The sequence below is a fragment of the Corvus moneduloides genome, chromosome 7 (genome assembly GCF_009650955.1).
Source record: "Corvus moneduloides isolate bCorMon1 chromosome 7, bCorMon1.pri, whole genome shotgun sequence".
NCBI classification, from domain to species: Eukaryota; Metazoa; Chordata; class Aves; order Passeriformes; family Corvidae; genus Corvus; species Corvus moneduloides.
In genome coordinates this window covers 162,784-175,050 of record NC_045482.1, presented here as the reverse complement: position 1 = coordinate 175,050, position 12,267 = coordinate 162,784, and the positions used below count along the sequence as shown (strand labels likewise).

Sequence of the window (12,267 nt, the reverse complement as noted above, 5' to 3'; positions counted from 1 at the left end):
CAGGATGGTGACACGTTCCACTGCTGGTGCATCCCAGAGACAGACAAAGCAGGGACCAATGTCAGGCTCCTCTTCCTGGCTGCACGGCCCTTTCGTGGCAGGGAGGAGCACGTTTCCCACTGGAAAGGCTTCGGATGGGTATGGCAAGGCTTGGTGAAGGTGAAGCAAAGCCAAATTGAAAGCGTGTTCAGCTTGGCAGCAGCACATCTCAGGAGGGATAGCCGGGAGCCACATTAGCCATCCCTGCTGGCTGTGATGCTCAGGGAGCTGCGCTACTGCCAGAGGAATTTTAGGCACCCGATGACCCCAGGTCATGGACTGCAGCAGAGATGAGCCTGAGGGGATGCTTGACAGATGTGTTAAGAAGTCTTTCTCAGAAAGCAAGATGTGCTGCTCCTGTGCACAGCTCAGCAGTGGGAAAGAGACCAACCCACGAGTCATATTGCAGTCTGAAATTTGGAATGTTCCCTGACTTTAACGGCTCACAGAGATGTTCCATATCACCTTTCAGTCTTAAAACAGATAATCCTGGCTCGTCCCCTCCAGGATTTGTAATGCAATAAAAAGAACAAGTACATTTGGGATGTTGGAGATGTGCTTTGATCAGCTTTCCCACAGACAGGTGCTTAGCAGGAGGATTTAGATAATGCTGCTGGCCTACAAGTAGACATCTAAAGAACATACAGGAAAGAAAAGAAGAATTTTCCATGAGATAGTGTCATTTCTGTTGCCTGTCCTTATATAGCCATCACTGAGTTGTTTAATTCTGGGTAGAAGCAGGAGGAGAGCTGAAATCTCTCATGATCCCTAAAAACCTCCATGTGGTTTCCTGTGGGCTGCAAGTTGTGTTCAGGAGAAAACCAGGAGGGAGAATCTGGGTGAGCAGCTCCTGTGCATCACACCAGCGGCTGACTCGCTGCAGCTCTGCTCAGACCTTCCCAGGGACTTGACAGAGAGGAGTGAGGCCACAGAACCACGGAATGGTGTGGGTTAGAAGGGACCTTAAAGGCCATCTAGTTCCAACGCCCTGCCATGTGCAGGGACACCTCTCACCTGACCACAGGTGCCTCGCAGCACCCACGTCCCAGCTCGGACGGCAATGGACCGCACCAAGGCCTGAAGGTGGCCCTGTTCCGGCAGTGAGGAAGATGAGGGCAGCCAAAGAGCTTGAGCATGGTGCCAGGTCGCTCAGATGGGCTGTACCCCCCATCTTGCTGCTCGAGGCTCTCCTCGGGGCGCTCTGAGGAGGGTTCCCGGAGCCTAGACCAGGTGATGCGGTTTGCACAGAGCAGAGCGAAGCTGAGGGAGGCAGCGAAGCTCCAGGAAGCCGTTGAGGGGCCCGTGCCGTGGCAGGGGATCTCCCGTGCCCCAGGTTGTCCCTGTTGCCCGTGGAACACCTCTTCCCCCCGTGTGCTCCTGTCCAGAAACGCGGTGTTGCCTGGTGCGGGTGTTGCTGGTGGCGGCCCCGGGGGCCGTGCTCCGTTAGGTGCTCTCTAACGCTCTTTTTGCCGCCGTTTCAGGAAAGCTGTTCTAATGTTCTCTCTCCCTCTCCTTATCCCTTTTCCTAGTCCCCACCAAAAGGTGCCACCATTCCCTACCGCCCAAAGCCCGCCTCCACCCCTGTCATTTTTGCAGGTGGTCAGGTAAGAGCCGACCCGCTTGCAGCCTCCACTGCCAACCTCAGCCTTTTACTGCAGCACCAGCCGCTGCCCGTTAGTGCACTCAGGTTTCTTGCCTTCTGACTTGCATGGTGTCATCCCATCCATTGTGTGCCACGGCAGCTGGGCTGTAAGCTCTTGGCTTAGCTCCTGTGATGGATGCTGGAGGATGAGGAGAAGGGGAAGGGAAGGGCCAGACAGGGTGTCAGCTCCGTGTCAGAGTGTTGCACAAAGGAGAGGCTGGAATTAGACCCGAGTTCAGTATTTGTCAGTGGGTGAGAAGGAGAGGATTAGAAAAGCACTGTTGGACAAGAGGCTGTCACTGCTCTCTGGCATCTCCAGCCCAATTAAAAGTACCTTTGTGTAGCTGTAATTGATCCGAGGTAGGAAGGGTTTGTCGCAGCTACTCCCAGGCTGTGCTGAGCCTCTGCTCAGGGAATCCCCCCAGGAAGAGCCGTGTCCCCATCCCTGGTGCTCGGCTGGTTTGGGGTGCTGCTTGCCCCTGCGGCAGAGCCGGCGTTGTCACCCCAGTGACACTGCAGCCTTGCAGACACCACGTGCTATTTCCAGCAGCGAGCCTTGGGGTGGCTTTTCCTTTGTGGGATAACCATCACACGGATGAGCTGGAGGTTATTCTGCAAACGAAAACCAGCAGGAACAAGAGCAACTGAACACATGGCTGCTTCTAAAGAGGGAACTTGCACCGTTGCTTTCTCCACCACATCTCCTGGCCTCACCTGCCTGTAGATGCCACCATGTCCATCACATCCAACGGGGGGTGTACCTTCCCAAGAGCTCCAGCAGCTAGGTAGGGCCAGCACCACAGAACCACAGCTTATGCCACCCAGAGCTATTTCATTTCTCTCCAACCATAATAAATAGAAGGACAAACTAAGAACAGGAGCAAAGCCCAGAGCACAGGCTATTTCAGGCTGAATTAGTCATTGCCAGGATCAGGAGTGTGTCACTCCATCACTCCATCTGAGCAGCCGTTCTGGAAAAGAGCTTTGAGTCCAGCTGCCTGGTGAACTGATCTTTTCAAAAGGGAGAGTGAGATGGAGGCAGCAATGCTCCTGCTGGCGAATGGTTGGTGTCTTGGACAGAAGTAATGTCACGGGAAGAAGCAACTGTCTCTGAAGGGAGAGCTCTTCCCAAGGCTGGGAGCCCTTTGGTTCTGCCCGAGGGGTGGCACGGGGCGGGTGGACAGGGGACAGCTGGTGACAGTGGTGACAGGTGTTTGGGGTGGGATGAGCCTCCAGGAGCTCAGCAGGCTGAGGGATGTAGCGGCCAGTGGCAGCTGCCAAAGGGACCAGCCCTCCATGGGCAAGGTCAGAGTTGAGTTGCATCTGTCCAAGACACCTTCCTGCCCTTAATTACCTTTTTCGATTCAGTTTTTCTAATCAAAAAGCAATGGCCAAATTAAACCACCAGGACGGGCAGCTCTTCAGCCTCTGTCGTGTCCCCGTTGTGCTGGGATGCTGGTGGGCACTGGGACAGCCATTTTCCCTTTTCCTCCTCGGTGATTTCGGGGGTTTCGTTCACACGAAGCGCTTTGCTCTGCAAACGACATGGCAAATTTGCAGGACGTTCCAAGGTTTTTTCCTTTCGTTTTTCTTGGCATTCTTTACTCTCCCTTTTCAAAGTGTTCTCCATCTCTTTTGCCATTTCTTTCAGAATCATCTGAATACTGTGTCAACCAGTGAGATACATTTTGCTAGCTGGTTAAGTCCTAAATATTGGGCTCTCTAGTGTCTGGCTCTTCACCCACATTGGTGCTTATTTTGGGGTCATTTACAAGCAAAAAGAGAAAGGATTACTACAAAGGATGGGAAAAACACCCAGACCCATTTACCTGGCAGATATTGCATGGATTTATCAAATACAGCTGGTGAAAGGCATCGCAGTGCAGGCAGCCCTTGCCTCGATGCCTTTCCAATGCCCCAGCAGAGCACTGGAATATACTGGGTGGATGTAAAGCATCCACTGGGAATTGTGCACCTCAGCTCACAGCGCTGGCTGGCTTTTTGGGATCACGCTTGGGTGTGAAGGGCAGCGGTGATGGCACTGTGCACCTGCCACACGGGCAGTTCTGGCTGTCAGAGGATCGCAGGAGGGTTTGGGTTGGAAGGGACACTAAAGATCACCCACTTCCAACCCTTCTGCCACTGATCCTTGGTTTTTGTACAGGAAAGACCAGCCACAGCCTGATATTCCCTCTCCATGCAATGCTGGCACCTATAAAGAGCTCTTTCTTTCCTTCTGAAAAAGCCAAACTGAGCCCGAGCCCTTGAAGTCAGGTAGCTCAGCATGCTCTAGGTTGGATGGGAGGTGGAACATCTCCCTCCTGCCCCAAGGATTTGCTGCCCCAGGGAATTTAGTGTGGCACAGAGGGGTTCTGGCAGAGGGATGGAGTCCTCTCCCCATGTCCAGCCAGCACTGGTGACATCTTTGTTTTTCCTTTACAGGCCTATACAATTCAGGGACAATACGCTATTCCACACCCGGATGTGAGTTTTACCCTAATTTTTCTTATACCCTTTTCTGTCACCTGCATGCTACTGTTAATTCACATAATATTAATATTAGCCAATAATATTAATAGCATATTTTCAAAGTAACTGGCCGTGTGTAGTATCTGTAATACCTCGAGTAGCCTTTTGACCTGTTAGCACTAAACTTTATTACTTCTGAGGACTTGGCCTGATGCTAAATTGTTTGCATTGTTCAGTGCTATCCCTTTGTTCTGAGAGAAACCATACTCTATGCATTTTGTGCCTCAAAATGATCAAAACAAGGAAAAAAAAAAAGAAAAAGTAATACTTTCCCCTCTATTTTCCCCTTGTCCTTAAAATGCTGGTAAGCCAAGGGCATATTTAGCTGCTGAGTGCCTTGGTGGGGTGGGAAGAAGCCAGAGCTCCGGGGGTTTTGTGCTTGAAGCCTGGGCAGGGACATGCCTTTCTGAGGGGGTGCTCTTTTGGGTGACTTGGAAATTGAGCAAGCCCCCCCATCCCGTGTCTCCCAGAGGGATGGGGAAGGTGTGTGCTGCTGGATCTCACCGTGCTGAGCGCCCCCTGACCGACACGGTCACCCTGGTTTTGGTGGCTGTCCCACTGCTGCGGGTGGCTGTCACCCATGGCGGGGACGTGGGGACAGCCCCCACTTCACCTCGCGCTCCTTGGTGCAGACAGGAGCTGCTCTCAGCTGCTCTGGCTGGGGTTGGCTGGCACTGGGATCCCCTGGGCTCCCGTGCCTGTGGGGGATAAGGGGGGACGTGTAGGGATCATCAGCAGGAATGTGTGCGCCTGAAATTACCAAGGGAAGTAGAAAATCAGCCTGTTTAAAGGATTTCTTTGTGGAAAGCAGAGAAGCACTGCGATGCCAGCTGCTCAGCTTCTGAGGTGCTCACGGCTCTTGGAAAAAGCAGGGCCTTTCTAAATGTGTTTCCAGGGGGACAAAATACCCATCGAGTCCCATCGTGGAGGGTCCCTCCTGCTGCGAGTCAGGGGTCTGCAGTAGGGCTGAGGATGTGGCAGTGGGTGGAAAGCCTTCTCCAGCCATCCCAGCCATGGGAAGGGGTTGATGCAGCTCAGCATTCCCCTTCCCAGTGGGTGTACTGGGTACTAAAGAATGGAATTACTTTTTCCATGGTTGAGAAGGTGGCAAGGCTGACACCACAAATGCCTGCTCCACATGGGAACATTTGGGAGCTGTAGGCTGGATTTTCTAGGAGAAGGGGTTTCACTGGAATTAGAGGAATCCAGGCTTTGTCTTCCCATGTGACACCAGTATGTGTGTACTCTGAACAGCCTGCTGTGATGGTTGATATAAGAAATAGTCCTAATTATGTACTCCTTGCTTTTGCTCCATAAGCAGAATATAACTAAATAACCTGTGTATTTAGGGTAGATCAATGCAGCCTTTACCCCAGTTTTTCTTTGCAAATGGTGCCAACAGCTTAGTGTTTTCCTTGTTCCTGTAATCCTCTGATTGTCAGGATTAAAATACATTTGCTGGCTGCTCTCTGCCCCACTCCCAGCAGATTTCCTGAGAAAAGTTGTTGGTTCAGGGGCCAATCACTTCATCCTTACTCTCAGGGTGTTCTCTCAGTGACTGGTCATTTTAAACAGTGTTCAGTGCAGAATCCAGTCTAGAATGTGGTTTTGGGGCTTTTAAAACACATTTTAGGTGTCTGTGTTTAGTGGCTGCCTTTTGCAAAGCAGGCAGACTTTAGAATGCCCAGCGTGTGTTCCTGCCTTGATTTACTCCCCTGAAAAAATGCCCCAGGACAGGGAAGCTTTGGCTTATGAGGGGCTTCAGCAGTGCCTGGGTGTTTGTAGGCTGTTTGGGATGTGACATGTAGCTGCCTGCCTTCCCGAAAGCCATGGGACCATAGAATCACGGAATGGGTTGGGTTGGAAGGGCCCTTAAAACTCATCTCACTCCCAGGCTGTTCCAAGCTCTGTCCAGCCTGGCCTTGGACACTTCCAGGCATGGGACGGCCACAGATTCTCTGGGCAACCTCTGCCAGGGCCTCAGAGGGAAGAATTTCTCCCCGAAATCCCATCGATCCCTGCCCTCTGTCAGTGTGAAACCATTCCCCCTTGTCCTGTCACTCCGGGCCCTTTTCCCAAGTCCCTCTCCAGCTCTCTTGGAGCCCTTCAGGCCCTTGGAGCATCTCCGTGACCTCCTCTGGACTCGCTCCAACAGATCCATGTCCTTCCTGTGCTGGAGACCCCAGAGCTGGATGCAGTACCTCAGGTACAGTCTCACCAGAGCAGAGGGGGACAATCCCCTCCCCTGACCATGGAAGATGAGTGGAAAGAGATGGACGTAGCAGCTTTTTCTGTGACACCTGGGTGCAGCCATCTTCTCCTCTCCTAGGCTTGTTTATTGCTCTAACTGCAGGGGCTGCCTAAATACCACTATCCACACTGGATCAGTATTAGAAAGGATCTTGGTGTCTCCCCCACCTGGCAAAGCAAGACCTCTGTCCCAGGGCACGGTCAGAGCCCGCGGGGCAAAGAGGTTTCATCTGGAGTCCTGCCAGTGGGACCAGGTGTCACGAGGAATTCCAGAAACGGGGTGCAGCTCTAGAAAACGGGATAGTTCTGAAGTTAAAAAGCAGTGGATGCTGAAGTCCCTGCTCCCTGCAGGAGCAGTGGCATGTCCAGTGTTATCTGGAGACAGCTGTGTTGTGGCAGGCACCCATTGTATCACACCTTCGGCTAAAATAAGCCAAATGCAGCCAAAATAAGCACGGAGGTTTGCAGGTACCTCTTTCTGTGGAGTGGTGAGACCTCTCCCCATAGCCAGCAGAGGCTGGATGTCCTCATGCCTCTCCAGGCAGGACAGGGATCCCAGGGGTACCTGTCCAGGGATTTGCAGGTGTTCCACCCCTTCCTGCTGCCTCCCTCCAGCCTCCCCCAGTGTGCACAGCCCCTTGGGACAGCTCTTCCCAGCATTTCCCCCTCACCGCTGCCAGCCAGACCTCCCTGCTCTCTCTCCCCAGCCCTGCTGCAGCAGCAAGGAGGTGTTTGAGTCTTGTTGTCCCCCAAAACATGGAAATTGTAACTCCTGCCTCCCCATTGCCAGGGATGATGGGAAAAACAAGCAGTTTGAGTTTGGCGGGTGATGCTATGCTGGCAGCTCTCTGAGCACCTGTGAAAGTGGGAGGTGATAAAGAGCCTCCCTCCTGCTCACTGCCAGACTTCAGCCCAGTTTAGTTTGTTTTCTTTTCTTTTCCTGTCTTTTTGGTTTTTTGGTTTGTTTGTTTTGTTTTTTTTTTTTTTTAATTTGGAGCAGTAAAACCGAGCACAAAATGTATTCCAAACAAACAAACGAACAAACAAACACCTCTCTATAAAACCACTTCCTGATCGGGCAGCAAAACCTGCCTGGCACAACAAGGGATACAAGGATCTGAAATACCTACTGGTCATGGCTGAAGCCCATAATTCCCCCTATTCCTAACGAGCTGGCATTTAGAAACGCAGTTTAGCCATCTCCCAGAGGCACTTCCCGTCGGAGGCACAGCACAAGAATGTGTGCTGGGGGGACAAGCGGTGACAATGCGGCTCTGGTGGCACAAAGAGGGTCTCCGGGTGCTGGCTGTGACACCCACCAGCTGGCCCTGCACCGAGGCAGAGGAGTTGAACTGACACTAAGAATGGGCTTCTCGCTGGTATCGTACTTCAGACCCTGACCAAGCACTTCTGCCAAAGATTTGGGCTTTATTGCACTATACCCAGGCCAAGTCCTTTCTGCTAATGTTTTTGCCATGTCTCACCATGGCTTCCTGGTTTGGTTTTTTTGGGTTTGTTTTTGGTTTTTTTTTTATAATTTATTTTTTGGTTTGTTTTCCTTTTTTTTCCCCCCCCCTTCCGTTACAATTTTGTTCTTGCTTTTCGGTGTGACTTGTTGTACTCTATGACAATAACCTTCTTAGCTCTAATGTCCCTCCTACCCCTCAGCAGTTGACCAAGCTCCACCAGTTGGCTATGCAGCAAACCCCCTTTACTCCCCTTGGACAGACCACCCCCGCTTTCCCTGGTACGTACCCACACGCCCTTTCAAGATATCCTTCTCTTACCTGTAGAGTTTCTCTCTCTTTCTAAACTCTTGCTGTTTAATGGAAATGAGCAGGGCGAGTAAAAAGTCACAGTATCCATGGGGAGAGGTGAACGAGAGGCTTGGCAGATGTTTTGGGGGTCATGGTGCTCAAGGGCGAGCTCTCAGCCTGGGCTTTCCCAGCAGAAGCCGTGAGCACAGTCCCTCCCTCCCTCCCTCCCTCCACGGAGGAGGCAGCATCCCCTGCCCTGCGCCGCTCCGGATTCCGGCGGGACATCCGCGCTTTCCCGGCCGGAGCGGCTCAGGGCCGGCCGGGGCTGCTGCCTCGGGGAGCGGTGCTGGGCAGGCAGGACGGCACCCCCGCAGTAGTGGGAAGGAGTCGTGGCCGGAGGGGGCCGCGCTGACGGGAGGACAGCCGGCCCCGGCGTGGCCCGAGCCTTGTCCTCAAGGCTGGCATGTTCCCGCTGACCTGGGAAGCAGAAAGAGCACAGGGGATGGAGATACTTAAAGTACCGCTTGGAAGTTACTTTTCTGACAGTATGTTCATCATATTTTGAGCTTCCTAGATGAAGTGACATTGCTTATCTCCTCGAAGGCAAAAGCATTAAACCTGTTTCTTCTTTGCTCTTCAGGAGAAAAGCTGCCCTTACATTCCTCCGAAGAAGCTCAAAATCTGATGGGCCAGTCATCAGGTAAAACACAAAGCTAGAGGGAAGTAAGCAGGCTTTGGTGGAAATATATTCCGTAAATAGGACTGTGCCGTTGTTGTGCTCCGAGAGGAATTGTGGTATTCATGGAGAAGACAGCAGGTTTTCGTGGTGGGCAGGCAGAGATCGGGCACCACCGTTCTCCTTGGTGCAGCATGCCAAAGGAAAAGTGCCTGGGCTTTATTGCCTGGGTTTGTGATGTTTGTGTTTAACTGCCACAGAACCACAGAATCTCCTGAGCTGGAAGGGACCCACAAGGATCATGGAGTCCAACCCCTGGCCCTGCACAGACACCCCAACAACCCCACCCTGGGCATCCCTGAGCGCGTTGTCAAAACGCTCCTTGGGCTCCATCAGCCTTGGGGCCATGCCCATTCCCTGGGGAGCCTGGGCAGTGCCCAGCACCCTCGGGGGTAGAACCTTTCCCTGCTCTCCAGCCTGACCCTGCCCTGGCACAGCTTCCTGCTGTTCCCTCGGGTGCTGTCCCTGGGCACAGAGAGCAGAGATTGGTGCTGCCCCCCAGGTGTGGTGAGGTGTCTCCCAATGCCGTCTGCGTAACGGGGAAGATACCAGAGTCATCACCCTTATTCCTGCATTTAATTTTGCATAAACTTTACTCAGAAACAACAGAACAGTGCCGGTGGGAGCAGCCATGACATGCAGCTCTAGCCATCTCTGAGCCCTTCAGGGTGAGTTGCAATTTTAGTGGGACAGGACCCCGAGGAGCCAAAGCGTGGCTGCAGCCTTGGAGACATTTTGCTGTCAGATGTCCCACATTCATCTGTACGTGCAGAACGGATTTGTCTTTTGTTTCCTACCATTGCATAGACGGGTTCTCCCGAGAGCTGAAGGCTCACGGGCAATATGAACCAGACCTGGGGCACACAGCCATCCCATGCATGCCTCAAAGGTTTGGGGACATCACCTAACTATGAAAGCAAGCATAGCCCAAGTCAATAGACCCCACAGGACAACGGAAATAGAGATTTCATGACACCGACCTGTGCAGCCATGTTTTCTGCATGTCCCCTTTGCCCTTTGCAGTCACCCAAGGCATTAATCCTTCCCTGACACCCTCGTTACAGCCTCAAGGACTGCTTGTGCATATCGGAGAGGGAGGATCCGGAGTGCTGAAATAAACAGTCTCCGGGTCATGGAGAAGGATGTGGCCATTCCTCAAAGGCTGTGTGATGCAGGGATGGTGCGGTACCATGGCACCAGGTGCCCCAAGGGCTTTCAGCAGCAGCCATGTCATCTGAGTGTGGGATGGAGGGTGCTGCCTGTGAGTCTGAGGAGCTTAGCTTGTATTCCCTAAGATCCCTGGATGCCTCAGCACTGCTCAGAGCCCTCACTGGTGCTCTGCTCCCTTCAGAAGACATTTTCTGCCATACCCAGGCTGCTGCTGAGCTGGGCCTTGTAACACATGGCCAAGGGACAGGACCACCCTCACCAGAGGGACGTGTCTGTGATAGGTGCAGTCCACCTTGCCCCAGACTGTGAGGAGGCTCAGTGTACAGGACAGGGCAGGTGCATGTGTGCTGTAAAGCCGACATTGAGCATTGCCTGTGGTGTAGTACCTGTTTTGTGCAGGTTTTGGCATTAGTACGCCTGGCAGGGGTGAAGGACAGCAGAGGGCTGCCTACTGGAGGATCTGCATCCTCATTCCCTGCATTTCCTCTCCTCTCTGTGCTCCCAAGTGAAAAATCTGGTGAGGAGACCTCCTGCAGGCAGGTGTCAGAGAGGTGTGTCTGGGAAGCTGCATTCAGGCAAGCACAGGAATAACAGAGTCACAGAATCATGGAATGGTTTCCCTTGGAAGGGCCCTTAAAGCCCTTCTTGTTCCACCCCGTGCCATGGGCAGGGACACCTTCCACTATCCCAGGTTGCTCTAAATCCCATCTATCCTGGCCCTGAGCATTTCCAGGGATGGGGCAGCCACAGCTTCTCTGGACCAGGGCCTCCCCACCCTCATTTCCTAACATCCTAAGATCATGCATGAGCACATCAGAGATATCTGGAGCTCCTCTCCCTCTGTGCTGAGGCCCTCCATGGAAATACATGAGGAATTGGGTACTGCTGCTGCCTTGTTTTGCAGGAGCCCTGCACTTCCAGTCTCCTTGTGCTTCTTCATTCCGCACCTCCTTAACCACCCTCTTTCCATGGACACAGATCTGGCAGTCTCTTCTGCTCTTACAAGCCTTCATCAGTAGTTTATATCATAAGGACAAGGGGGTTTTTTTCCAGTTACTGCAAATTCCTGTCAGCCACCAGACAGCTTCTTTCTTGCAGATTTGACATAGGACGTCCCTGCTTCAGCACTGAGGTGATTTAATATGGAAAACCGTGGGAGAGGCAGGCTTTGACCTAGGAGCACTACGGCATGGTGTCCTCTTACCTCTGGAGCTGCACACACAGGGTATCCTGCTGGCTCCAGCCATTCCCACCATGGAGGAGAGAGCTCTCCCTGATACAGGAGAGGCTGGGAGGATGCACGCCGCTGCCTTCGCTCCTCGCTGTGTAATTTTGGAGGGAAGCAGGATCTGAATCTCCATACTGTTCATCTTGCTTTCCCTTGGGAATAAGAGGGACAGCTGGTCCTGGGTCCAGCTAGGTTGCATGTCTTAGCAGTCTGGCTTAAATTCAGCATGAGAGTCCGTGGGGCTCTAACTTGCAGAGGACTTGTGCCGCCGGATCCCGTGGGGACACCGGTTTTGGGGCACCGAGCTGCTGTCACACCCCAGCAGCTCAGTGCTGCTGCATCCAGAGAGGGCTGGAGGGTGCATGGACAGCATTCCTGTGGGGCTGGTGGGTGTCCCATGCTCTCTGCTGCTGTGTGGGAAGGTGTTTCACCCACCTCTCTTTGGCGATGCTGGAACCTTGCACCCTCTTCTGAAGCCATTCCCAGTGGGAGGATGAAGGGTGGGAAGCGAGGCACCCGTGGGATGCAGGGAAGGTGACACCCAGCTCCAGCAGAGTCAGGTAGCAACCGTCTTCCTCCTCCTTGTCCCGGAGTGTGTGATCCCTTTCCCCTCCCAGCCCGGAGCAGGACGCAGCCTTGGCAGTGTTGTGGGAAAGCAGCGGAGCTCCGTCGCATCACCTGTGCCAGCTCTAACCTTGTTCCCTTGCGTCTGCCCAGGTTTGGATGCCAGTCCCCCGGCCAGTACTCATGAACTCACCATTCCCAATGATGTAAGTAAATCCAAGTGCTTCCTTGGCATGCCCGTGTGTGTATACACATGTATGTATATACATACATACATATATCTATATATAAGCTGCAGCCACTTGGCTCTGTTAAACATATTTAGAGATGCCCCTTCCCCGTGTTCCTCATC

The 12,267-nt window shown here is 52.9% G+C and overlaps 1 protein-coding gene across 37 annotated transcripts in view; it reads left to right on the top strand.

Annotated features, from left to right (window-relative positions):
- Window positions 1–12,267, top strand: part of PCBP3 (poly(rC) binding protein 3) — a 55,003-nt gene that overhangs the window by 31,104 nt on the left and 11,632 nt on the right. For 13 of the 37 annotated variants that reach the window (XM_032114940.1, XM_032114922.1, XM_032114962.1 and 10 more), the window contains 5 exons: window positions 1,569–1,712; window positions 4,124–4,165; window positions 8,129–8,207; window positions 8,858–8,917; window positions 12,069–12,121. In XM_032114940.1, coding sequence (XP_031970831.1) covers window positions 1,569–1,712; window positions 4,124–4,165; window positions 8,129–8,207; window positions 8,858–8,917; window positions 12,069–12,121 — 378 coding nt within the window. Of the gene's footprint in view, window positions 1–1,568; window positions 1,727–4,123; window positions 4,166–8,128; window positions 8,208–8,857; window positions 8,918–12,068; window positions 12,122–12,267 lie in introns of all 37 variants that reach the window. The other 24 variants (XM_032114946.1, XM_032114947.1, XM_032114945.1 and 21 more) reach the window with 12 other exon arrangements.